The following is a 25,162-nucleotide window of genomic DNA, read 5'->3' as shown; positions in this document are numbered from 1 at the left end:
GTTGTTTGAGTTACCTTGTGGGACTTTTCTCACTTCTGGGTCTCTGCTCTTCGTTGTGGTCCTTTTTGTTGTTGTTGTTGTTGATGTTGTAACAAAAGCAAACATATTTATACGTTTTTCCACTTCTTTGCAACTTCCCTCATGTCCATTTCAACAGTTTCAACAATCTTCCTCCAGGAATTTGCTGATCTCAACATCATGATTGTTACTCTCTCGGGTTTCGCAAGCAGCAGAGGCTTGCGAACAAGTCTGCTGGTGCTATTTGATTAGTTTTCTCAGTCGCCATCTTGGTGTTTTTTTAACTGGATGTGATGAGAGAAGGGCAGACCTCACTTCAAGTCTGTACACTCTTTGCCTGACAACTCGTCAATCACAAGTTGTTGAGCCAATGAAACATAGTGTTGCTAAAATAACAAACTGAGCTTAATATTTTTTTTGTTAGTTTGGTACTTTGTATGTTTTTTTCCGATATGACCTAAAATTGGTCCATAAAGTCATCAGGAAAGTGTTTACACAGCTCAAGTCAGAGAGTTGTTTTCCCATACATCTGGAATTCTTTTTGCAATCACAGGTATTACCCCTTGATGGCCATCAAAAAATGCAGGTTTAAAGCTGCATCCACACAGACAGCAAGTTGTTTGTTGCACATCACTTTGAAACTGACATTTGGTCACTAGCAGATGGTCAAGGCTCTGGTTGCCTGGGTAACCCTGTCATATGTCAGTCACTGATAATATACACTCTCATTGGGAGTCACTATAATTGAGAAAAGTTTAGCTCAGGACCGGCCTATTTTCTGTCGCAATTGTTTTTTCCTCCACAGTTACTTAACCCTTTAAAACCAGTCAGAGCGGGCACGCTCTGTTTTGCGTAACTATTTTTAAATCCCTGTAGAACCGGAACCACTTAAGCTAACACAATAATTTTTTCTGCACATGAAACCGGAGGAGTTGTACTTACATCTTATGCCATCAGCTTGTCCTAAGTCACGGTTTCCTTCCACATATAGCTTTGCAAAAACAGCATAAAAAGCACTTGAAGCAACAAAAACACAATATTACAGAAACACAATCCGATCAGCTGTCCATAACATTTCCTATGTTGGAGTAGAAGTCAGCGCGAACTATCGCGTGTCCACCATTACCTGGCCGAAACCGGAAGTGACGTCATTTTCGCGGTAAATGTAGATTTTTACCTTTACCTTTGTTTTTAAAAGTCATGTTTGACTTCATATTTTTTGTATAGAACTCAAATTGCACTGCTGAAAATAGTTTATTTTGATGCACATGCTGGGGTTTTTTTTTTGCAAATTTGCATTATAATATTTATTTTCGTTTTTCCAGCTGTATATAAAAATTGGTGTATCTCAAAAATAAAACTATGAAGACATTTAAAATAAATTTCCTGTTGTTAGAAACTATTTTGTGCAACTTTTTTGTATTTACAGTTTTGAGGGACAAACCGCTTAAATTTCTCTAACTAGAAAGATATGTAAAAAACAAAAAAACAAAAACTATTTTAATTTTTTTTTGTAGTTTATTGCACTTTTTTGCTATTTATATTGTTACTGTAGACTTTATGCATACATATTATCATAATTTGGGCTATGACGGTTATATTGATGTATAGCAACTTGAAATGCTCCCAAAAATGGCACTACAGCATGTAAAAATATAAAGATAACTCTGGCGGACTTGGTTCTATGGTAGGTCTTAAAGGGTTAATCATTGAATGTGGCTGACTTTGGTTGGTCAATGCAAATCAGGTTCTTTGCTGCCTTCACTTTTGACTATTTGTTTTGTGTTTTTGTGGTTTAGATTACTGATTTTGTCCTGTTTGTCAACAGTATCTGAAAACATGAATAAATAACTGTCTAGGTTCCAACTACGTATGATATCTTCTTTATTCCTGGAGAAATTTCTTGAGGGGAAATGTAGGCTTCAGCTTGCACAGTAAACGAGTGAAAGTCTAATGAAAAACACCATTGGTCATTATAGGAATTGTAAGAGTTTTGGACATTTTTGGAACTTGGTGTCAAGTAGTGTCTAAAAGTCTAGAATTTTCATCTGGTTCTATTTTTAGGAGGTTAATATTTTTGCGCGTGCGTGGCGTTAAATCATTGGAGTACACTTTCACTTCAGCTTAACTGCACACACCCTAACCTGTTTTGGATCATTGTTTTTCAAAAGATAATTTGTCCTTGTCCACACATGAATGTGAGCCCAGTTTTTCAGATTTATCCCCTCTAGTGACCATTTTTGAAAAGCATAAAGAAAAACGAGTTCTTAAATTCAACCCGCTTAGAGCCGACATGAGCTCCCGCGTCCCTTGCCACTGCGCTTTGGCGTCTGGCCTCCCATTTTTTCCCCCCGCCCTTGCTTCTCTCATCTGTACCGCTTTCTAAACTGTATACATTTTCCCCCTCTCTTTGTTTCCAAACTGTATATTTTTAGTCAGCATTTGGCCTCACCTTGTTCTCCTCTTTATTCCCTTCACCATCGCTCTTTCGCTCTCCCTCTCCAAACTGTGTATATTTGGGTCTGTCTATGGGGAGTCAGGGGTCATTATTAATCTTGCTAGCTCTCCTACCTTCAGGCATAACAGCAGGGCCACATTTCTGTGTGTGCATGTGTGTGTAAGTGAGAGAGAAAGGAGTGGTAGCGAATGAGTCGGTTACAGTGTGTGAGTAAAGGTGTGGGAGAACATGTTTTTGTGAGTGCAATGTCTATGCGGCTTCATGTGTGTTGCATGGAGCATGTGCGTGAAGGAGAGGGAAAGTGTATTTTGCCATGATGGATCATGAGAGACCCACATTCTTAATGCACATTCGCACAAGACAGACACCCATGAGAAATGAAGGGGAGAGAGAGGGAGAGAGAGAGGGGGGAAGGAGAGAGAGACGATGGGGGAACACAGTTAGAGAGAGAAAGAGGATAACAGAGAAAGGAGAGAGAGAGCAAGCATGGAGAGTCCCTGTTCCTCCTGAACTCATTAACCGTTGTCCTCTCCGCCCTCCCTCCCGCACTCCCACAATGCCGAGCAGCGGCGTGCATCAATAACGCCAGTGACAGCACGAGGGGGACGGGTCAGACAAGCAACTGCCATCTCCCTGGCAACCACCACTATGGCCACCATCGCCACGACAACAAGGGGGTAGCGGGTATCCCTACCCCCACCCCCTCCCGCCCCTGCTGGCCCAGCTCACCTCCTGCAGGCGTCACACAGCGAGGGCCGCTGTGCCCGCTGCTGCTGGATCAGAAGAAAGCTAAATCCACAGCATGACTCCAGCATGGGATGAGGAGAGAAAAAGCTGACTGATCTCGATTCCGAGGTTGAACTGAATATTGACAGGAGACTCAATCTGAGCTGAGGTTAGCGGCATTATTCAACATTTCAAGAGGAGGACAAAGGGTAAGGGATGCTCCAGAGGAAAAAATCCCAAAAGGAGTCACTGCGGCTGGGTCTGTGAGGCCCACTGAGCAGTGCTGCCTCCGAGGGAGACACAAGCCCGAAATAACTGCTCTCGTCCAAACAGTAAAAGCTTTAGATGAAAAATAAGATTACATAGCATACTGGTGATTTATCTGTCTGTATCATAAACCATTACCACAGTATGAAATCAACATATATGAATGAAAAAAATCAAGGAAGGGTGGAGATTTCCACCTCTGGTTTTTAGCCTTATCTTATTTTGGTTTTGCTGACCACATTTCACTAACAGCCGCTTACATAGCTCAGGCAGCTTTCATGCAAAAAATAACTCTGATAAGCCTACAGCATGCAACTTTCCTGGCACCAGACGAGTTCAGGAGTCAGTTAAGACCATGGCAAAGAGTGGGGACGGGAATCAAACACTGATATGTCCAATGTATCGGAACAATATGTCTTCAAAGCTTATCAGCCCCTTTTACCAGTGCTGGCATGATTCGCTGAAAGTTGTTTATTTCAAAAACAGTTGTGTCAAACTCATGGCAGAGGAGCTATGTGCACAACACTTACTTCTTTTGACACAGATAACAAAGCACCTGTTTTGGGGATGAATGATCAATAACTGGACCTGTAATGGTACTGAAATCTGTGTAATCTCAAAGCCACATTCACCAGCTATGCCAGAAACATGACTCAAATGTGAAAACAAACAAACACATGCAGTCCTGTCAGTTTGCTTCGTTATTTCAGCTACCTCGAGGTTAAAAAAAAAGTTACCCAGTTTTGCCATTTGATACTGTCTAAAGATGAATGAGTCTCAAACAGGCTGCGGCTCGCTTCATTTCAATAGCCTTTGATTGACTTTACAGTGGAGGTTGTCACAGATTTTTCTGAAACATGAAATACTAAGACTACTGTGGTCTTTTTCTTAAAAAAAAAAAAAAATTAAATCAACTTCCTGGTAAAATCTGAATCCGTCATCATTTCAATCAAACTGAAAGAACAATTATTTTGTTAGCATTCAACAATTCCCAGTGCAGCTCCTATGAGATTTTGACATCATGCCAATGTCAGAGCTTTTAAACTCTTAGGAGCTTATGCACTGCACTTTTTTGGGGGGTGGGGGGGGGCATGGAGAATTACCATTTTGTAATTCGATTTGAGTTTAAAGTGTTCTGTGAGCTTCTTGTGGGCCCTGAGTGCTTCACTTTTTATACACTGCTTCACGTAGGTTTTTTTTAAACTGAAATGTGCTTTGATTTAAGCTAATTGAACATAGTCAACTTTAATAGTACTAAACTAGCACTAGAAATGTTTGGCGATTTTACTAATAGATGTCCTAAGTTGCTTATGTTCCAAATGAAATGGATGTTTAGTTTTTTTCTTCCTTTGCTATCCGACCTTAAATAGTATTGAATGCTAGCTTCAGACAGAAGCTAGTGTTACTCCATTTAACTAAAATATATACTTTGCCATTGACAATTAATAAAAACCTTTTGCTTCCCGATGCACGGAGGCGGTCGCCGACCCGGTATGGAAGTCTTGATGGTCCACATGTTTGATTTGGTGAAGATGCCCTTCCTGAGGCAACCATCCCCTTGGGATCAAAACTAGGAGTGCACTGGCTTGTAAATGGTAAGTGGACCGTTTCTTATACAGAGCGTTGCTACTCTTCTTGAGCACTCAAAGCAATTTATACAACTTGTTTCATTCACTCATTCATGCAAGCACTTTTTTATAATATGTGAAAATACTTTCTAGATAGCATTTGCAAGCATTCATGCACCACTGAATGCATCAGTGCGCACTTGGGGTTCAGTATCTTGCCCAGGAATAGTTTGGCATACTGGAAGAACCAGGGATCAAACAACCAACCTCGTGATTAGTAGATGAGATGCTGAGTTGCGGACATGGAAAGTATAATCCAAGTTTTAATTCTGTCTTTTTTTAGGCCCAGACAGGTTAATTTGTCCAAGTAAGGGCTAGCCTTCTTTTCCAGCAATCCTGGCGTTAGTAGTTAAGCTTTGATTATACTTTACACAAGTCCACTAGGACCCAAGTGATGCACGAGGGTCCATGCTATCATCTGTATGCCTGCCAATTTTTTGTGACCATGAGGACTATTCCTGCGAAGACTTAATACAGCAATGCACCATCTGCGCATGTGGTCCAGGCAGTGGACTTCAAAGAAATATAACAGGAACAGCTATCTGTGTTCACAACAGAATGCAGTCAAGGCTCACCTGCATGGCTGGTGCAATACATAATAACAGGAATACGCTGCCATCATCATCGACGTTCAGTGCAAAAACAGTGTATGCTGTAATAGAGGTTTAATTGAAAAATAAGGTTCACCTAGAAGATTAACAGTTTGGTGGTTGTGTGATCAGGATGGCCTTGGATGGGGTCAGATTCCTGAATTATTGTTACAGTTTGTCCTTATTAAAAAGTGAGAAGGTAGCAAGTGCTGAGCTTGCAAATGCAGACTGTATTTATTATACATGGATGTAGCTTCCAGTTCTGAAAAGTGAAGCAAATGTGCCGTAAATTTCTACTGTGTCCAAAGCTTAGCACATGGCAACTTACTGGGGCTGCAAAAAAAAAGACACCTAGGAAGCCTCTGTAAACGTCTTATTTAATACAGCACTTTGGACGTTATTAGTTTATACAAAAACTGTACAGCAGGCTGGTAAATCAGTTTATTCTTCACTGAGTGATTGACAAGTTGCAAGCCAATGAATGTGTAGTATAACTTGGTTTCACAGTCATATCCGCCTCTGCACTTGTGACATCTGGTTTAAAAAGCTAATCAGCTTTCACAAAGGGGCTGCAATCTATGCTTGCACACTCTGTGCTGCGAACAAGGTGAACAATCTCTGAGAATAAAACGCTTTCCCAAGTCCGCAGATTTTGTTGGTTTGAACAGTTTGTATAGTCAGATGCAGTGGTCTGGTCTCTTTGGAGACACTGGATGTCCCATAAGTGACATTTAAAATTGTCATTCACTGTAAATAGATAAAATATTAAAATGTTCTCAGTTAGCTTCCAATAGCCTTCCCAGATAGATAGAAAGATACTCACGCAACAATTCTATTTGAATCTCCTTGCCTGTTAATCTTTTGTAATATAATTAATTTATTAAAGGTTAACGGTCGTGTCACTGCACATATAAACACGGGCAAAGGCGCGCGCGGATATGTGTGTGTTGCGGTGGATGTTCAGTTTCGTGGGAGAGCGAGTCGGCTGGCTGCTTTGAAGATAAGGAAACATCGCAACAGACAACGTCTCGTGGAAACTGACTGTAACGCGGACTGACTCTTCACCCACATGTCGACATACAGTTAAATAACATATCAGAGAACCATGGTTTATGTCGCAATTTCGAGCCGTTAAGAAAGAAGAGGACCGGAGCGAAATGTCTGTTCTGAGTTCGCGCGCCTCCTGATAGATGTGAAGCGATGGCGCAAGCGGCCGCGCGGTTGCCCGCGCGAGCCCACGGAGCTCGCGAGAGGGATATTTCCTTTCCTCTCGGATAGAAAAACAAGACAGAGAGGGGGAGGGGAGGAAGGGGGAGTGGTTGAATGCTGAAGATTGGCCAATAACACGGAGAGATCGTTGATAGGCGGGTCTTAAATGCGGGGTCTCAGCCAGTGAAAGCTCGACTGAGGGTCCGTGCCCCCACGTGGGTGTTGAGTTCCATACGACAACGAGCGAGCTTTAGTCCAATCACGGCGCCACAAGGTGTTAATCTTGACGCGGATTGGCCCGCTGCTTTTCACAGAGTCCCCTCACTCATCACGTTTAGCCCATCGTTATTAACTCTTTCCTACCACACAGGAAGGAGCTACTCTGCCCATAAAACACAAACCCGCACTGTAATAGCCAAATGTGAATTAATGAATGATTCAGAGGCGGTTTCTTTTTAGAAACGCAATACATCAGTTAATCCGGACTGTTTCAAAGCCTCGTTTCAGACACATTTAAAAGAAAAGCGAGGGTAATATACTATACTACAGTAGAGCACATGGGGCTGCCCGGAGCAGCGCTGAACCCTTTCAAGCGTGTGTTGGCCTGATCATAATCAAATCAGCATGCAAGAAAACCAATGAGATTAAAAGCACATGAGAAGTGCATGCTTAGCAGTGAGGTATAACCCACATTCACACATCCAGGCACTAAAACCGAGGGTCAAACCTGCACTTATAATGCCACGTACAAGCGTGGTTATACGGGCGCAGCAAGGGGGCTCAGGTACGGTGACGACTCGAAATCACCGAAACTGGGGAAATACCCCCCAACTCCCCGCCCCCTTTCATTTTAATTGCGCTGGTGTTTTGCAGTTGATAAGGTTTGACGTGTTGACGCCTTTCAGTTTCTATAAAGTCTCGTCCGACCACTACCACCGCCCCCCATAAAGCAAGACACATTAAAAGCATTTTTTAAAGAACTTCATTGCCTCCTACCCCATGCAGTCATACAGGCACCAACACTGACAAACCAAGCATCAATCTTCTCTTTCGGTTTTTTTTGTCTTCGTAGCCTCCAAAAAATACATAGGCAAGGATCCTGTGGAGGAGCCGAAGTAGAAGGCTGACACCGCCCCTCCGCGGTGGCTTTAGGAATTAAAATTTCGAGCATGCAGTGTGTGTCAAGAGTCAGTGTGTGTGCATGATGATACAACTGTCTAATTATGCAAGCCATCAAAAAGGCCTTATCACAGCTGCTAATTGAATGAATTATTGAATGAATTATTGGATGATCATTCATTTATTTTTAACATGAGGGAAAAGTAACAAAAATTGCAAACTCATTTGCAACATGTGACATATATTGACATTGTTTTCAAAGGTTTCCACCTTTCTACTCAGCCACTGCGTGACCTTCTGAACTGCTCATCCCAGAAGTGCGTGTAAAGAAAAGCGAAGCAGGGAAGAAAAAGGTGGACACAGGTAGTCTGATACGACGCAAGATGGGATGGAGAGCGCAAATTTTTACTATAAAGACGCTTGAGCTTTCATATTAACTACAATGAGCACATTTGGTTCATTTGCACTGAAAGAACTGCCCTTTTTCCCTTTACAGTCTCTGAAGTTGAAGTGAACTCTCAAGAGTTATTTACACCTATTGTTCCCGCGTTCCTGTCATGAAAAACAGGCAGCTGCAAAAAACAGATTCTGATTTAATAGTTCATTTTTTTCAGAGGAGGAGTTAAATCTAAATCTAAGCAATGCAGGTACGTTTAGTTATTCTTAAGTGGGTAACTCTGTAAAAGACCCCCCTACCCCACCAATATTTGATAGAAAACTGGGTCCTCCTGCCAGGTGATTTACAGTAGTAAAGAACTGTATGTTGTCGCTGATGCTGTTGTTGCACAGCAGCAACAGCAGCTTTACAGCTTGTTTTGGTGTGCCTTTGCACAAACAACAAGGACAACCAGTGGACTTAAAGACTGATCCAGTTGATCTCTCTTTCATTCACTTCACAACCTCTGGAAATGAACTGAGCACGAGAGTGGGGAGAATGGGGAAGACTTGGAGATAAACAAAAATAAACAGATAAATAGATATTTTTTTAAAAAGTGGAGATGACTGCAGGAGGAAACCGACCAAAGGGTGACTGTGTATTTGTGGCTGTGTGCCTGTTAGGATGGGGTAAGAGCAGGGGGGACACTGTGGGGTATGCAGCAGCACCCTGCAGTCCCAAGTAATGGCAGAATAGAACTTAATAGGGTAGAAAAAGGCTGGAGGCTGTTAACTCAGAAACGGTCATTTTGAATTCCCCATTCTCTCTCTCCAGCACTTCTTTCCTGCTCCTCCACTTTTCCATTCACCTTGTATGTCTTTAACTCTTCCCATCCATGCCTGCCTGTGTAATTTCCCGATATCCTTAACCCACCTCCCGCTGCCTTCCTTCCTTTCCTTTCCTTTCCTTTCGTTTCCTCCCTTCCTCCCCCCTATTCTTCATCTGATTCTCCCACTCCCTCCCCTCCTTGCTCCTCTCCTCCATCCTTCCCTGCTTCATCTCTCTCTTTTCCCGCCCTCCCTCCCTTACTGTGTTTCCTTGGAGGAGGTGTAATGATAGCTATTTGAGTGTCATCAGAGGATCGCTGTAATGGCTTCTAAAGCACCATCCCACGGTTGCCACGGTGAACCTGGCACAGCCGCTGTCCCAGAGTAAGAGGTGAAAAAAAAAACATCTGGTTGGGCTATGGACAGGCATCACCGTGCCGACAGCAGCAGCAGGAGCGGCGGCACATCAGCAGACGATGACGCAGCCCCCAGGGGCCACAGAGAGTGAGCTAATGATGCGTGGGATAGGATACATCTGAGGAGGAAGTACAGTACTAGTGATAATAGTGATAGTAATGAAAATAATAGCACTGATAACAATAACAGTTTATGGCTTTTTTGATTGGTGAGCAGCACGTCTGTCTCCCCCTCCCATCGCTTCCCCCCTCAGCCTCTGTGTTTGTACAGTTTGCCCGTTTTAGGCAGAACTGAAGACAAATGAAGAAGGGCAAAAGGTCGACTGATGATGATTTTTAACGATGGAAGTGTGTTATATCTGTTATTTTTCTGTTCTTATTAAAATATTACATGTACGCACGTGCATGCACGCTGCAGCAGGCTTTTTAGCAGCAAGAGATCCAATGAAGAGCAGGGTGAACATTTCTAAGAAGTGATTTTTATCCACATCATTGAGTGTGTTTAAGAAGACGCCATCAAATTTTCAATTGCTTGCGCCCAGATAGAATTTGTAGAATGAACTGCAAACTTATTTTCTCTGCTATTGCTTTTCACCTTAATGTCTCAGTTGTTGAATCAAAAAAACTCTCAAATACTGAAAATGATTTTGGCGGGTTTATATCGGACTGTGTGCAAAAAAAGGGATGTCCTCCATAGGTTAAGCAACAGAGCTCTGTGTGTGGTATAATGTGGATGTGAAAGTAAATAGTAAATTCGTTTTTTGCTTAGTTGTTTATTATTCTAAAAATTAGTCTTATTTTAATTTCTTTCTAAGATGTTTGCTTCTGCTTTGCATTGTGTCACCACCAGAAAGGCTTAAGGGAAAAATTGCACCACCCGCGTCCTTCAGAGCATGTGTGTTTGCAAGCGTGTGATTTTGTGTGCAGTGCGCATTGTTCATTACATTTAGTGTAGTTCAAGTCTGGGTCAGGAAGAGTAAATCTTTAGGTGGGTGGTGTTTACTATGAACCCTGAGACCCTCCTCTGACCTTTGTGTGTATGTGTTTGTGTGTGCAGTGATGACATGTATGTTGCTGTGGGTCATTGCACCTATGTGTGCGTTTAAAGGCACTGACAAGCAGAATGGGCAGTGTGCGTGCGTGTGTGTGTGTGTGTGTGGAGGGGGGGTTAAGGGACTGGGGAGGGGTTGTGTCAGTAGATTAGCCAGGTTGGGATGATTGGGTTGAGGATTAGATGGATTCGGGAACAGACACGTCTGTTTACTCCGCAAAGAAGACTTACAATAGGCTGATTGGCAAGCTTGATTGCACACACACACACAATTGCAGGTGCTTATGCCACACACACACAAACACATTCATTCAAAACCCCATATGTTGATTAGCTTGTTATTGTTGCCTTTCTAATGCCCGCCATCTCCTTTCCTAAATTCAGTTGTAAAGTCCGACTCCCCCTGCCTCTCAGACATAGTTCCCACAAGGACTGACCCAGAGAGCTTGCAATCAGAGAAGGAGTGTAACTAAAGCCGAGCACGGCCAGGTAAGGAGAGCTGCACTCAGGCAACTACTCCAAAGGCACAGGGAGTGCTCTGGTTACACGGGGCTGTGTGTGTGTATATTTTGTTTGCATTGTTTCTACTTGCTCCTCTTTATGCGTCACAGAAAAAGGTGAAGTGCTGAGCTCGGAATAAGGTGCAGAGGCAGAGAAAGGCAGGATTACACACATGGCAGGTTAGAGAAAGGCGGTGAGAGAGAAGGAGAGGATGGGAGGAAAAAGCGACAGAGAGAGGCTTAAGATTACAGAGTCGAGCACCTTTTGTTGCTGAGTTCAGTTGCGATGGACCGCTTAAGTTTAGGGAAAGAGTGAAGGACTTCTTCAATCCTCTACCATAAAATTAGTATGACTGTGGAGGATGTTATCCTTCGCTGATCAAACCTGTGCCTGATTTTTTTTTGACGAAAAGAAAGAAAAGGAACCCCAGACTTCGAGGAAGGTGAAGAAGAAGAAGGTCAGAGTACTTGATGTGACTGATCTAAAGATAGTTGGCAAAGCAGCCAAAGGAGGAGCAAATGCAAAACCCCAGAGAAGTTTAGTAAGAGGGGGGAACAAGTGATTGAGCCTTCAGGGTGAATAACAAGTCATGCAAGAACAAGAGTTAAGCCGGACAAGAGAGCACTGTTCAGCACAAGAGAGAGAGGGCGAGGGTAGGCTGTAGAAGCAGAGATAAGCAGTCCACAGCAAAATTAGTCTACAGAGAAAGAGGGGTTGACACCGGACTGAAGAGAGATCAAGGTTGACTCAAGTCTTTGCTGCCTCTAACCTGATTAGGGAGAATAGTAGCGGCAGTGGAGGCGAGCCGGGAGACCCGATCAACCGAATGTGAGAGCCGGCAAGAGCAAAAAGAAAAAGAATTACAAGAGGACGCTCGGTGAAAGAAGCCTCTTAAATCTGGGAGCTGGAATTAGAGCCGTAGGAACTGCAGAGGGAAAGCCACAAAACCACAGTAAGTAAATTAGGAGGCTGTGGCTGGAAAAATGTGTAATGACGCCATGGGCGGGGGAAGGAATTTGTGGTCTTGGAAGTGCTTTATATACTGTACCTTAATGAATTGATTTCCTGCCTTTGCAACTTTTATATTTCATCATCCTCGTGACATCACCACCTACCATTCCACTTTTAAAACCCACTAGTCCTCCATTATTTCTGTGTTCAGTTTTACCTCAAATTAAGTTTCTTCCCCCTTCATCGCTAACTTGTTTCTCCCTTTCCACTCTTCTCTCTTCTTGCTCTTCCAATTCCACAGGTGAAAATGCCCACAAATGGGAACCGTCCTTTGAAGCTGCAGTTTGGTCTGATCAATCACGAGGGTCGCTACCTTACTGCTGAGTCCTTTGGCTTTAAGGTATAAAAATACAATAAGAGTGACAAACTATAAGGTGTCGATTTGCATTTCTGCTGGTGATGCTTTGCTGTTGGATCAGTATATGCAAGATTTTCAAGTGATACCTTTTCGTGCTTCTTAGGTGAATGCGTCAGCTCCCAGTCTGAAGAAAAAGCAGATATGGACTTTAGAGCAGGACTCCCAGGACAGCCAGGTGGTCTATTTACGCAGTCACCTGGGACGCTACCTGGCCTCCAACAAGGACGGCAAAGTCACCTGTGAGGCAGATGGCCACAATTCAGACTGTCGCTTCCTCATCGTGGCTCAGTCAGATGGCCGCTGGGCGCTGCAGTCTGAGCAGTACCTCCGCTTCTTTGGCGGCTCTCGGGACTACCTGTCCTGCTTTGCCCAGGTGATCACAGATGCAGAGCTGTGGGCAGTGCACCTGGCTCTGCATCCCCAGGCTAACCTGCTGTCTGTGGCCCGTAAGCGTTATGCCCACCTCTCTATGGAGGATGGGGAAATTGCTGTGCATCTGAACATTCCCTGGGGTGTGGCAGCGCTCCTGACCCTTGTCTACCAGGAAGGAAAGTATTGCCTAAAGACCTGTGACAGCCGGTTCCTCGGCAATGATGGAAAGCTCCTAATGGAGAGCGGGAGGGCCACAGCGTACACGTTGGAGCTGAAGTGTGGGAAGCTGGCCTTCAAAGACTGTGAGGGGAAGTATTTGTCTCCCATGGGTCCTACAGGGACCCTGAGGTCCGGACGATGTTCGAAACCAGGCAAAGATGAACTATTTGACCTGGAGGAGAGTCACCCTCAAGTAGTTCTGACAGCAGCCAATGGGCGATATGTCTCCATAAGACAAGGTAGGAAAACACAGAAATATCAGAGGGACAGGATATTCTAGCGAATTAGATTTTATCCTAAATCCTTGCAATACACACACACACAAATTGCTCCCCTGGCAGCTTGCTAGTACCCTAAAGAATCCCACATGTCTGATTAAATGGACAAAGGCTGACCTTAGGTGCCATCGAGAGTGGTCACACAAGCTTTTGCTGACAGACACAGACCTATGTGCATACATAATGAAGGAGAAATTGACAGCCGATAAGGGATGCATGGTAATTATGGGTAATGTAGTCTGCACATCAAGTTGCATCAACAACACAGTACGTAGCTGCATGTCTCAAAGAAAACAAGATTGCTGGGGCTGATATGGGAGACTATCAGCCCCATCGTTGAGACCTGAGACAAGCACGTCATTTGTGTTCATGGCCGCTGGCCTACATCAGTATCGAGCCTAAACTAATAAGTTATTTTATTTAAATAACAGACTTAATGTGCATACATTTCAAGGAGAATAACAGAAGCAGACTTCTCAAGAACAACTTGCAATCACTTTTTATGTATTAAGAATAAAAAAGATGGTTCCATACTCCTAAAATATCAGATACCTCATTGTGAAATGTTCAGAAAAAGGGCCCTTTGTTTTCATTTTCTTTCACTAAATAATCTATTACAAATAGAGCTCTTTTCGAAAATCCCTTCTCAATCCTTCTCAAATGTACCTTCTGGCTTTGTTGGGCAATGTTGTTAACACGCTTTTACCCCTTGAGCTTACTGAAACAGCTGCCTGTAACCAATATACTGCAGAGTAATGCTCTGTTGATACTGTATTATGTATTTACTCTTCAGTCTTGTGATCGGGCTGTTGGAGGGGAGTTATTTGATCAGCGCGCAGGCACGACACCACACTACTGTACTGATGGATTACACCTGCTCCTCATTGACGTCGACATTAGGCTTTGTTTAGCGCAGCAGAAAAACTACAAAAACTATAATTGTGAGGGTTACATTACATGTGACTACAAATGCACTTGCATTAGGAGGGACTTGCACAGAGTTTCAATTGCTGATGGTCCAAAGGGCTTGCTGGTCTGATTTGAAACTGGATTTGGGGCAGATTAGCATACACCCCCCAGTCCTTGTCAGCATACTTGGTCATGACAGCCATCCACAGGCTGCAGATTCTTGTCTGCAGGGTTGAGTTACTTCAGGCCTGGGTGCTGTAATTGAATCTCCCCACCACTCATTGTTCCTGGTTAGCAGTGGGGGCTGCAAGCAGGAACCAAAGCATTGAAAACTGATTGGTTAAAGGGAAAGGAAGAAAATGGTTAAACCCTAAACACATATATGTAGCACATCACATGCATGCATGCAAGGATACTTTTTGCAGCATACTTTGTATCTGTTCTCTCCTTCCCCTTCCTACGCTTGTCCCGCACAAACAAAAGCTTTATCTTTCTTTGAGACACTCGCCCACTCACTACCATACCATCCTACTGCGGCGAGTGGTGAGATGAGGTGTGTTGAATTATTGATGAAGTTGGCCCCTGTTCCTGGAAGGCAAGGGTGGGAGGGGAGTCTGCTTTCAGAAACCCAAGTTTCCTCATACCTGCGGCCAAAACTTGTCCCCCACCGAATCCCGCTCTAACCAGTTAATCTAACCTGTTAACCTCAGCCTGAGTCAACCTCTATATGCTACTGGAAAGAAAAATCAAAGACAGAGTAAATATGCTCTATTTAGCAAGCTATGCCATTGTGACAGGTCATATTGCTTTTTTTGTAGGGTTTCAGTGGAAGGTGAGTGAATCAGATAAATTCTTAACCAGCATCAAACACTGAAGCAAGTGTGTGTTTGTGCTTTTCCTTGTATATAGTTTACAAGTGTGCATGTTTTAATGTGTCATACAGATCTGTTATCAAACCTCTCATCACGTTTCCTCGGGCACAAGGGGCCCGCTCTGCCCTGAATGTGAAAAGGAGATGACAGTCCAAATTTTCACAAACTTTTCAGGTCCACAGACACATAAAAGCACACATACCGTATACATGATCAGGCGTGCAGAGCTCAGTAACAGATAAGCCGAAAAAATAATTGGAGTGAAATGCAGTTGTAAAGGATGAAGAATTTAGAGAGAGAGAGAAATAAGGGACATGGGGATAGTAGCATCAGCTTACCATTAATAATTGACGCCAGAGCCATCTATCGTTGATGGATTAGTTAGGCCTGCTCCACTTGCAGGCTCTGTAAGACAACATCAGGAAGTGGAGCTGGTTCTGGGGTCTGATCCAAAATAATGCACTACTGAATCTACCTGTTTGTCCTCCAGATACACCTGAGAGTGTACTGATATGTGTGTGCTGTGCTTATTGTTTGATGACAACATCTCACTTCTTATCCTCAGATTGCTGGCTTGGATTTCAGTATATCTAATCTCCCTCCCTATCTGTTCTTCTTTTCTTTCTCTTCCTTCATCCTTCTCTCCTTCCTCTGCCTCCCTTTCTCTCATCTATCAAATAGCAGCTGTGAGGTCCCAGCTGAGCCCTGTGTGAAGATCATTTCTGGGTTGAATTAGTGTGAAATGGGCACATGGAATAGGTAGACAAAGCATGACATTGAGTTGGGATGAGAGAGAATGGGAGTGATAGGCCCCCAGGCATAGCTGAAGAGTGGAAGGGCTAAAAATTATGCTTCAAATGCACTTAAGATCAATGATAATTTCACCAGTTGTAAGACTTCATGATGCCACGTTTATCGGGTGTGAATAAGATGTGATTAAAGCATCCCAGTGGCTCAGTAACCATGACATCTTTGTCACGTGTCAGCCCCCTTTTCTCCTTCCAACAGTGAGATTTGAAATTAGCTGTAGAGTGAAGCAACAAAAAATTTGTCATCGGGCCTCTCACACATGCTGAATGTTTATCTGTCTTGGAGTATGCCAAAGTTATTTACATGCATCCATTATTAACCTTTAACCACTTGATGTCTTGATCATAATGAGCAGTTACAAGGTCACAAAGACGTATTCATTGCTGCACAAAAACCTCCTTGTTATTGCTTTGGTTGCTAGCAGTTTACCACAGTCACCCACAGCATCTTGGCAGCAAACACTTACAAACTACTTACTGCTACTGCTACATTTTTCTTTTTATAACTTACTGACCTCACCCACGGCTGGAGTCTCAGCTGAAACCTCAGCCCTAAGATTTTGGTCACTGCCCTTTTATTTTTTTGGACACAGACGCTTGTTAGCTTATTAGCTTATTTGAGGAGAGGGTGAAGCACCAAGTTATCAGCTAATGCTAGCTAGCTTGGTTAGCTAGCTACATAAGTAAAGAGCACAGTTTGAATGTGCAAACACGGCCAGCTGCTAGTTGGTGCTTACATACAAATAAAATAATTGAATTTTGTTCACCTAATGGGGCAAAAAAAATTGCACAGCCTATTTGTACAAGTAATCTTAGAGCAGGCCCCAAAAACACCAATACAATAAACAGAGTTACAGTTCTGTGACTCAAATTAGTTGAGCAGGCAGCTAGCAGTTAAAGGGATCATTTTTGAGGTGGCTGATACTACCACGAAATGAGTTAACGGGGTAAAGTAGAACTCTTGTACTATCTTATGTGTCTTCTTAAGAGTTGGAAGAGAATCAGTCATTGCTATGCTCCTTGTCTCAGATTCAAGCCATTGCTTCACAAGGTTAACAGCTCAGCAAATTAGTAACTCATTCAGTGACAATGTACAACATGGTCCTAGGTGGAAAATTCAGTGTCAAACATTAATTTGTGCATGCATGTTACATACTAACCCACAGTGGTTAGTATCAAAGACACTTCTAGTGTAGTCTGACTTATTTCCTCTTGTTTTCCTCTTTTGCATGTAGATACAGTTCTATTTGACCTCAGGTCAGGGGGAAGCTTGTTCCAAAGAAAAGGACCACAGGAACTGAAAGCACACATTAGATCAAATTCTGGGAACAGTTAAAAAAGCTGGACCTTATACCCTCAGAGGTCTAAGCATAGATACTCATTATGGACCCTAGCAAGTTATTGTAACCCACTAGTGTAGTTTATTTATAACTAAACGGTGCCATTGGTTCTTTTGCATTTTTACCATGTTATCCCTCTGCTTTATCATCCGTGCTTCCTTCAGTTTGAGTTTTGAGAGGTTTTGGTAATTATCTGCACATCCTGCTAAGTGTGGACCATAAAATCCTCTGGTCTCTTCCTGTTTTTCCTTTATTCTTTTATTGAGGGGATTGAGGGATTGGACGGGTAGCACTCGAAAGCTGATTATATCAGAGCCCTGCTGTGAGGAGGGCAGACTGACAGGGCCAAAGGTGGGGTGAGGGTGGGAGGTGGGGCTTGAGGGGGGTCAGGGGGTACGCAGGAAAAGATCGGGGAAGGGATGAAGGTGGAGAATGATGACCAGGGAATAGAACAGGAAGAGATAAGAGGCATGCAGATTAGTGTTGTTAAAGGATTAGGAAAATGTATTGAGAATACTCGGGAATGCATCTAATTTAGGCTTAGCCCTCTGCAAGCTGTCTTGCAGTTTGTGGCAAACTATTGTCTTCCTCTCTGCGTTCAGGACAGTCTTAAAATGTGGCAATCAACAAAATAACTAAAATATGTATAGACAAGAAGCAAATTATCTACTTAAAACTAATGGGTTACATTCAGTAAATAACAGAGGATTAATTGTAAAGCCTGTTTGCCTTTGAACCTAGAAGACAAAGTACCCAAGTAAGAGTTTGTCACAGCTGTTTCTGTTTCACGTGTAAATAATAGAAATACTAAAATAATAATAGAGATTTTAATAAAGTGTTTTTCAGTCACAAGTGAGATTTTTGTTCAGGTGTTAAGTGGTCTTGGTGTAATCAACACAAAGCCTCACAGTGAGAGTGTTGTGTCTCTAAAACAGCTGATAACACTTTCACTTTAAGAAGCATCTTCCTGCCTTGGCATAATTATTTTGTTTCTCCATTTCCTGTATGCTCTTTTCATAACTGCATCCAGAGCTGCAATCACTGAAAATGTATTTACCCTCAGGAAGATATTCGAGGACGACACGTGGGATAAAGAGTGCAGTTTAAAAGATTTTTTAAAAATAACAGGATCAGATATAATTACAAGATCTTTTGTAGACCAAGCTAAACAAATCAGTGCGACTTCATTTTTAATCACAGTGTTTCTATAACACTAAAAACACCTCACATTTTCCAGCTTAAAGCAAAGTAACAGTGACAGCATGTGTTTATTTCGTCTCTCCCAGGAGTGAGCCTTGCAGCCAATCAGGAAGATGAGACAGACATGGAGACGTTTCAGATGGAGATTGACAAGGAAACCAAGAAGTGTACGTTCCGCACCAGCCAAGGGAACTGCTGGGCTCTGGTGGCTCATGGAGGCGTCCAGTGTACTGCAACTGAATTGTAAGAGAAGACTTTTATATGTTGTATAGAGAAAAATTAATGAATTTATCATTGAAAATGAGTCAGTTGGACATTTTACATTACATAAATTTGACTCATTGCAACTGATAATTAAGATGCAAGGGTTAACATAAGAGGGATGGTCAAATGAGTGCATGAGATAGCAAACAGGTGAATCACATAGAATGATAAATAACTGTTATGAAGGAATGATCCCAGCAAATTTAGGCAATTTTCGTTTTATTTTACACATTATCCAAAACACCGAACTTCAAAAAAGTGTGAAATCTTTTCCACCACAGGTCAGCAAACACCATGTTCTCAGTGGAGTGGCTTGGCCACAAGGTGGCACTAAAAGCCAGCAATGGCAAATACATCTGTACCAAGAAAAACGGCCAGTTAGTCGCTGTCAGTGACTCCATCGGTAGGAGGACAGTCCTTTATATTATAGCCCCTTTCTTTGGTAATTAAGAGGTGGCTCTTACCTCTCTTTTTTCTGATCATTACTATGTTGACTTTTGCCAGGGGATGATGAACAGTTCACTCTGAAACTCATCAACCGACCCATGCTTATCCTTAGAGGAGAGAATGGATTCATCTGCCACCACAGAAACTCGAACACACTGGATGCCAGCAGATCTGTCTATGACATTTTCACTGTGCAATTCAGCAATGGAGCCTACCATATTAAAGGTCAGCACATACATCAAACATACTTCTGGAAAAAGCCAGGTTGCTTAGTTTTCCTCTAATTTGCTTGTTTACTGCAATTTGTCTACTCTGTCTGACTTTGGTGTATTTACTTTAAACCCCTGCAGGTGCTGATGGCCGGTTCTGGTACGTTAACAGTGCCGGGCTGGTGTGTTCAGATGGCGAGGCCCCTGAGGATTTCACTCTGGAGCTCCTTGAGCACGGCCGTCTCGCCATCCGTGGCAAGAATGGCAAATACCTGCGTGGAGACCAGGGAGGCACTCTTAAGGGAGATGGACTCTGCCTGAGCAGCTCAGCCCTCTGGGAGTATTAATACAAACCAATATTAGTCCAAACCTGAGTCCTAGCTCATCTCATTGTTGGCATTGAGTGCTTAATGTGAATCTAAATCACTGTTATTCTTTTTCCTTTTGCAAAGAGCATTATTGAGAGAGGCTCACATAGCTAGGTGAACAAAGAGAGGACTGCATATGTATATATTAGGCCAAGAGAATCTCAATGAAGTGAACAGTGTTTTGAGTGAGGATTTTAACAATTAGTGTTAATGAACACTTCATGTTTTCACAGATTTAGTTATTAGTATGACATAACGTAACATGACATGACATCCTTTTATGTATATTCATCATTCCATCTATATCTTTTTTGCCTTTTAACCACTAAAAACAAGTATTACATGAGCAAGCCAGTAAAGTTGTAGTGTGGGCATGTAATGGTACCGTTCACTCATTAGGTCAAGTGACACAGGGTGCCATTTGAGGCAGACGCAGTCACCATTAGAAGTGATGTCACCCTCTAGGTGGGTGAAGTCATGCATGGTACTACTGACTGAGGTTATTAGGAGACGAGAGTGACAAGGTTTCAAATAGCTGCCTGTAGAAACAGAGAAAGACTGTACCCGAGACTCGTACTTGGAGTGTGTTTTCTTTTTCTTTTGTGAACACAGAGATTTTTAAAAATGCATATCTTGCATTATTTTGTTTAGGTAAAGATTGTTTTATGAAAATAAAGGAACCAGGGATATCATAAAAAGCTGAAAATATGCTTCCTTCCCATTAATGTCACAAAATTAGCAGTACTACATCATGTGAGCGTGCCATAGGAGTTAATAACACTATGACCAATTTCAAAGTGTTCCTTGTGGATTTATGATGGACATTATTTCGTTCTGACTACATGGAAACAATGCAGCTGGAAGCTTATTATCTACATGCAACTTCTTCTGTGTTAGCAGGGAATTATGAACTCACTCAATATACACTTGCCAGCCACATCATTAGGTACATCTGATCAAGTGCTAAATAGCTGAAATCAAGAAGTCAAAAACTGCACTTAGCATGTGTGTGTTTTGAAGAAGTCGGTTGATTGGGGCCTGATGAGGTGAAAGACCAACAGTTGGCAGAAAATGACCTAATCAGCCAATCACATGGCAGAAACTCAGTGCTTTTGGGCACACTAGACAACCTGCTAAAGTTCAAACTCAGTATCAGAATAATAAAGAAAGGTAATTGAAGCTACTTTGAACGTTATATGGTTGTCAGTGCCAGACAAGGTGGTACTTCAGAAGCTGCTGATATGCTGGGATATTTTGACACTACTATCCAGAAAATATCCAGTGTGCACCAGTTCTCTGGATGAAAATGCCTCATTGATGTCATAGATCAGAGGAGAAACTCATAGGAAACAGAAATAACCAACTCTTTACAAACAAGGTATGCAGAAGGGCATCTCTGAACACCTCACATGGTGAAGCAGATGTACTACAGCAGCAGAAGACCACACTGGGTGCCACTCCTGTCACCTACAAACCAGAAACGGAAGCTATAACGCAGAAGGGCTCACCAAAATTGAACAACTGAAGACCTGAAAAATGTGGCCTGGTTTGATGAGTCTTGAATTCTCCTGTATCAGTGGTTCAGACTGCTGGTGGTGGTGGCTGCCTCTGCACCACGTCACTAGTTTCTTGAATATTGAATGACTTCACTGTATGGTCCCCAGATCTCAATTCAATATAACACCTTTAGGATGTGGTGGAATGGCAGATTCACATCATGGATGTGCAACCTGCATATCTGCAGCAAGTGTGTGATGCTATCATGTAACTATGGACCAGCACCTTGCTGAATCTTTGCTACAAAGCTATAAAAACAATCCAAGGGTACCATAACCCAGTACTAGCAAGGTATACCTAATAAAGTGGCTGGTCAGTCTATAATCAAGTTTACCACTGACGTTTGATATTGTGGCCTGAGAGACAGAATGTATAAAAGTCAGAAAGTCGACTTTTGTTTTTCTTTATTAAGCTGAAAAACTGCAATGTTTTCTTGAGAGATTCATCTTTTGGCGATTTCAAGATTTCAAGGGGTTAAACTGTTGAATGTCTTATAATCAGCTCTTGCGTTTGCTGTTAAAATCATTTACATTTTGTTGGATCAAATTTAGCAATTTTGTTCTTCATCATCACCTGCTATTCTCAAAGCCGGTGCTGTTTTTGGATGCACCTTGGCTGTCATAGTGAAAGAGTTTAGCAGCAAGGAACAGAACTCACCTGCTGCTGCTTTAGGCGTGTTGACGCTATCAGCTTTCGCACATCACACCATGATGGCAGCAGAAAATACCATCAGTTTCAGCAGCAGCAATGGTTGCTGAAATTATGGCACATTTGTCAGGTGCTTACTGGCTTTCTCCTCCTAAATGTCCTTCTCGCTCTTTTTCAGTCCCTTCTTAATAACAGTGATTGTTATTTTGACAAGAATGAAAATGTCCTGGCAAGACTGCCCAAGCTACTGACCGCTGTCACTGTTTCTATGTTCTGCTCTAAATTAAGCAAATAAATTCTCATGTTCTGTTTATGTGTCAGTGTGCTCATTCATAAAAGAGAGTGGACCCAAACTAGCACTGGAATCCGATGTTGAGACTGAACCCTGTAGTAAAATCTGTTTTTAAAATCTTGGTATATTAGATCTAAAGTCATGGTGAAAAGAAAGCAAAGGCTGTTTCAATTCCTAGGTTTATATGTGGCCATAATGAGAAAATATCCAGTCCATGCCAGGGCTTAAACCTGAGCTGAACAACAACACATGACATATTTAACTGTGTCATTATTTATTTAACAGAACTGAGCCAACATGCGGATGCAGAGTGTGAAAGAGCAGCCCACGTAGAATTTCCTTTAACAGCAATAACTTGAATGCATCGTTTTCTGTGTGACTTTATCACTCTCTCACACTGTTAAGAAGGAATTTTTGTTCTCTCTTCTTTACAGCATTGCTTCATTGATTAAGGTTTGCAGATATTTATTCATGCACAGCTCTGTTATGGCCCTCAGCACTTTGCTCAGGTTCAGGTCTGGACTTTTAACTGGGCCACTGTAACACCTTGTTTTCTTTCAGCCTTTCTCTTGTAGATTTGCTGCCATGCTTGGGATGAGTGTCCTGTTGCATGAGCAGCCAAGCTTTAGCTGTCAGACAGGACCTCACATTTGACTCTAGAATATTTTGGCATTCAGAGGAGTTCATGGTTGACTCAGTGACTGCAGGGTGCGCAGCTACTGTGGCTGCAAAACAAGCCCAAATCATTACCCCTCCACCGCCGTGCTTAACAGTTGTTAAGAGGTGTTTGTGCTGCTATGCTGTGTTTGGTATTCTCCACGTGGTATCATGCATTGTGGCCAAACATCTTTAGTTTGGTTTTATCTGCCCAAAGGATATTGTTTCTATTGTCTTGTGGTTTGTTCAAATGCAACTTGGTCTTGGTTTCTTCCATTTCTCTGAACACTGAATGGTCTGACCTTGGGGTGAATTTGCTGGGACATCCTCCCCTTGGAAGATTGTCCTGAATGATATTGAATAATCTTCCTCACTTTAGGATGATGAACTTCAATCTTGTAATCCTTCCCAGATTGATGGGCAGCAACTACTGCTTCTGTAAGATCACTGCTGATGTCTTTAATTATTGGCATTGTGTTAACACAGACCTGCAAATCACCAAAATATCTGCTTTTATAGAGCTGCTCACATTTGCTAATTATCAGTTACGGTGGTTCTTTTTGGCTTTTGAGTTTTTGTTGAATAAATATGGACGCAGAGTAATATGTCATGTGTTGTTGATCATTTATGTTTGTATTTATCTAATTGTGAGACCTCCTTACGACTAAATTATTTGTATTATATCCTCATACATGAAATGTTGTAATTGAAATAGGGTAGATTTTCTTTCTATCATGACTCTAAGTGATCAAGCCCATTATTTCCAGGATATTTAAGTCACTAATCCAGTTCTGAACCTAGAACCTCAGCAGGCTCACACTTTAATCAATCGGCTTGCTGTACTTATGAGACAATAACCCGCAGAGTGTTGCTTAAGTTGTGAGTCTGAGCCAGACCTTTAAGGGACAATGGCTGTTAAGTAAAAAGGATTCAGTGAGTTACATATGTTTAGAATGCGATGCAACAACATGACAAATACAATCCTGTAATCTACTTTATACTTCAAACAATCTGGAGGCATTTATTCAACTTCATGCAGAAGCTATTTCTGCATGTTAGTTTCAAGACTTCAAACTGTAACAGAATAATCATTATACTAATAATGATTAGGACTAGTCTGGTTAGGAGTCACCTTTTCATTATGATTGAACCTAAAAAAGAAGCCAGTGACACTAAGGCTTCACCTGTAGAAGTACTGTGTTACCTTACCTGCAGCAGGTGAGGGGAAAACAGCAGGACATGGTGCCTGATCCACTCACACAGAAAAACCTCTGTAATTTAAATATCTGCTAAGTGCTAAGTATTTTAGTTTCCAAATGTACATTTGTGTGCCTTTTTCTTGTGCTAGTCCTAGAGAAAAGTAAAATATAGAAATGACTGATCCATCCATTCTCTTCCACTCATCCAGTTCAGAGCCACAGGAGGCTGAAGCCTGAAGTGTGGGTACACCCTGGACAGATCAGAAATGATACAGACTAAGAAAAAATAAACAAAACAAGTTTTCAACATAATAAAAAAATGCAATCCTGTGCAGACCTTTTAATTTTCTCTCTGTCTGGTCTACATTAAGAAAAATTAACCACTAAGATTCACTTCTTAGACTGAGTTCTTCATATCATAGCGCTCACAGCAAGGTCTACAAATGAGTAACTATGAAGTTATTAAAAATAATTGCATTTAAACTCAATTACTATTCTGCGGTTTGTATCCATTAGAAGTCTGTTTTATTGCAGTGATGTAAACTGTTTGTAATCACTGTACTGACTGTGTGAGTCTGTATATTAAAAACTCATCGGAGCTTTAAAACAGAAATTGCTCCATGTCTCGGGCAATTAAAGGGACAGTTAATGTAGATCGCTAATAACATTCAATGACTTGCATCTCCCTGACCAGGTTTAGGAAGCTTATCCATCACAAGAACATTCAGTCCCTGCAATTATTATAGTGTCAGTTAATATGGCTGTGATTACCCATTTTATGTCCAAAATGTACAATCCATCGCAAAATGCTGAGAAAGGCATAGGCAACTTTTTCCTCAGACAACTTTCCACACATAAACATATCAGGAATGTGTTTTTTCTGCAGTGGATTAAATGATTGGCTGAAAACATAACGATACTGAAATCTATCAGTTGTCTGTTCCATGTTTATTCCATGTTCAAGCAC

The 25,162-nt window shown here is 42.1% G+C and overlaps 1 protein-coding gene across 1 annotated transcript; it reads left to right on the top strand.

Moving 5' to 3' along the window:
* The first annotated feature begins 11,210 nt into the window (after positions 1-11,210).
* Positions 11,211-23,208, top strand: fscn2b (fascin actin-bundling protein 2b, retinal). The gene is made up of 7 exons (XM_080873913.1): positions 11,211-12,138; positions 12,439-12,537; positions 12,659-13,385; positions 18,641-18,797; positions 19,100-19,221; positions 19,323-19,490; positions 19,616-23,208. The coding sequence occupies exons 2-7, from the start codon at positions 12,445-12,447 to the stop codon at positions 19,819-19,821; spliced, it is 1,473 nt and encodes a 490-aa protein (XP_080730039.1). The 5' UTR covers positions 11,211-12,138; positions 12,439-12,444; the 3' UTR covers positions 19,822-23,208.
* The last annotated feature ends 1,954 nt before the right edge of the window (positions 23,209-25,162 follow it).

This window comes from Rhamphochromis sp. 'chilingali' (genome assembly GCF_963969265.1).
Source record: "Rhamphochromis sp. 'chilingali' genome assembly, chromosome: 22".
Taxonomy (NCBI): Eukaryota; Metazoa; Chordata; class Actinopteri; order Cichliformes; family Cichlidae; genus Rhamphochromis; species Rhamphochromis sp. 'chilingali'.
Note: the sequence above shows the minus strand (reverse complement) of the source record. Positions and strands in the feature narration are given on the sequence as shown.

Bases quoted from the DNA above. Each gene is read 5' to 3' on its own strand.
- fscn2b (XM_080873913.1), top strand. From the start codon at position 12,445: ATGCCCACAAATGGGAACCGTCCTTTGAAGCTGCAGTTTGGTCTGATC. The intron at 18,798-19,099 runs GTAAGAGAAGAC...TTTCCACCACAG, and splicing joins CAGTGTACTGCAACTGAATT to GTCAGCAAACACCATGTTCT. The intron at 19,222-19,322 runs GTAGGAGGACAG...GACTTTTGCCAG, and splicing joins CGCTGTCAGTGACTCCATCG to GGGATGATGAACAGTTCACT.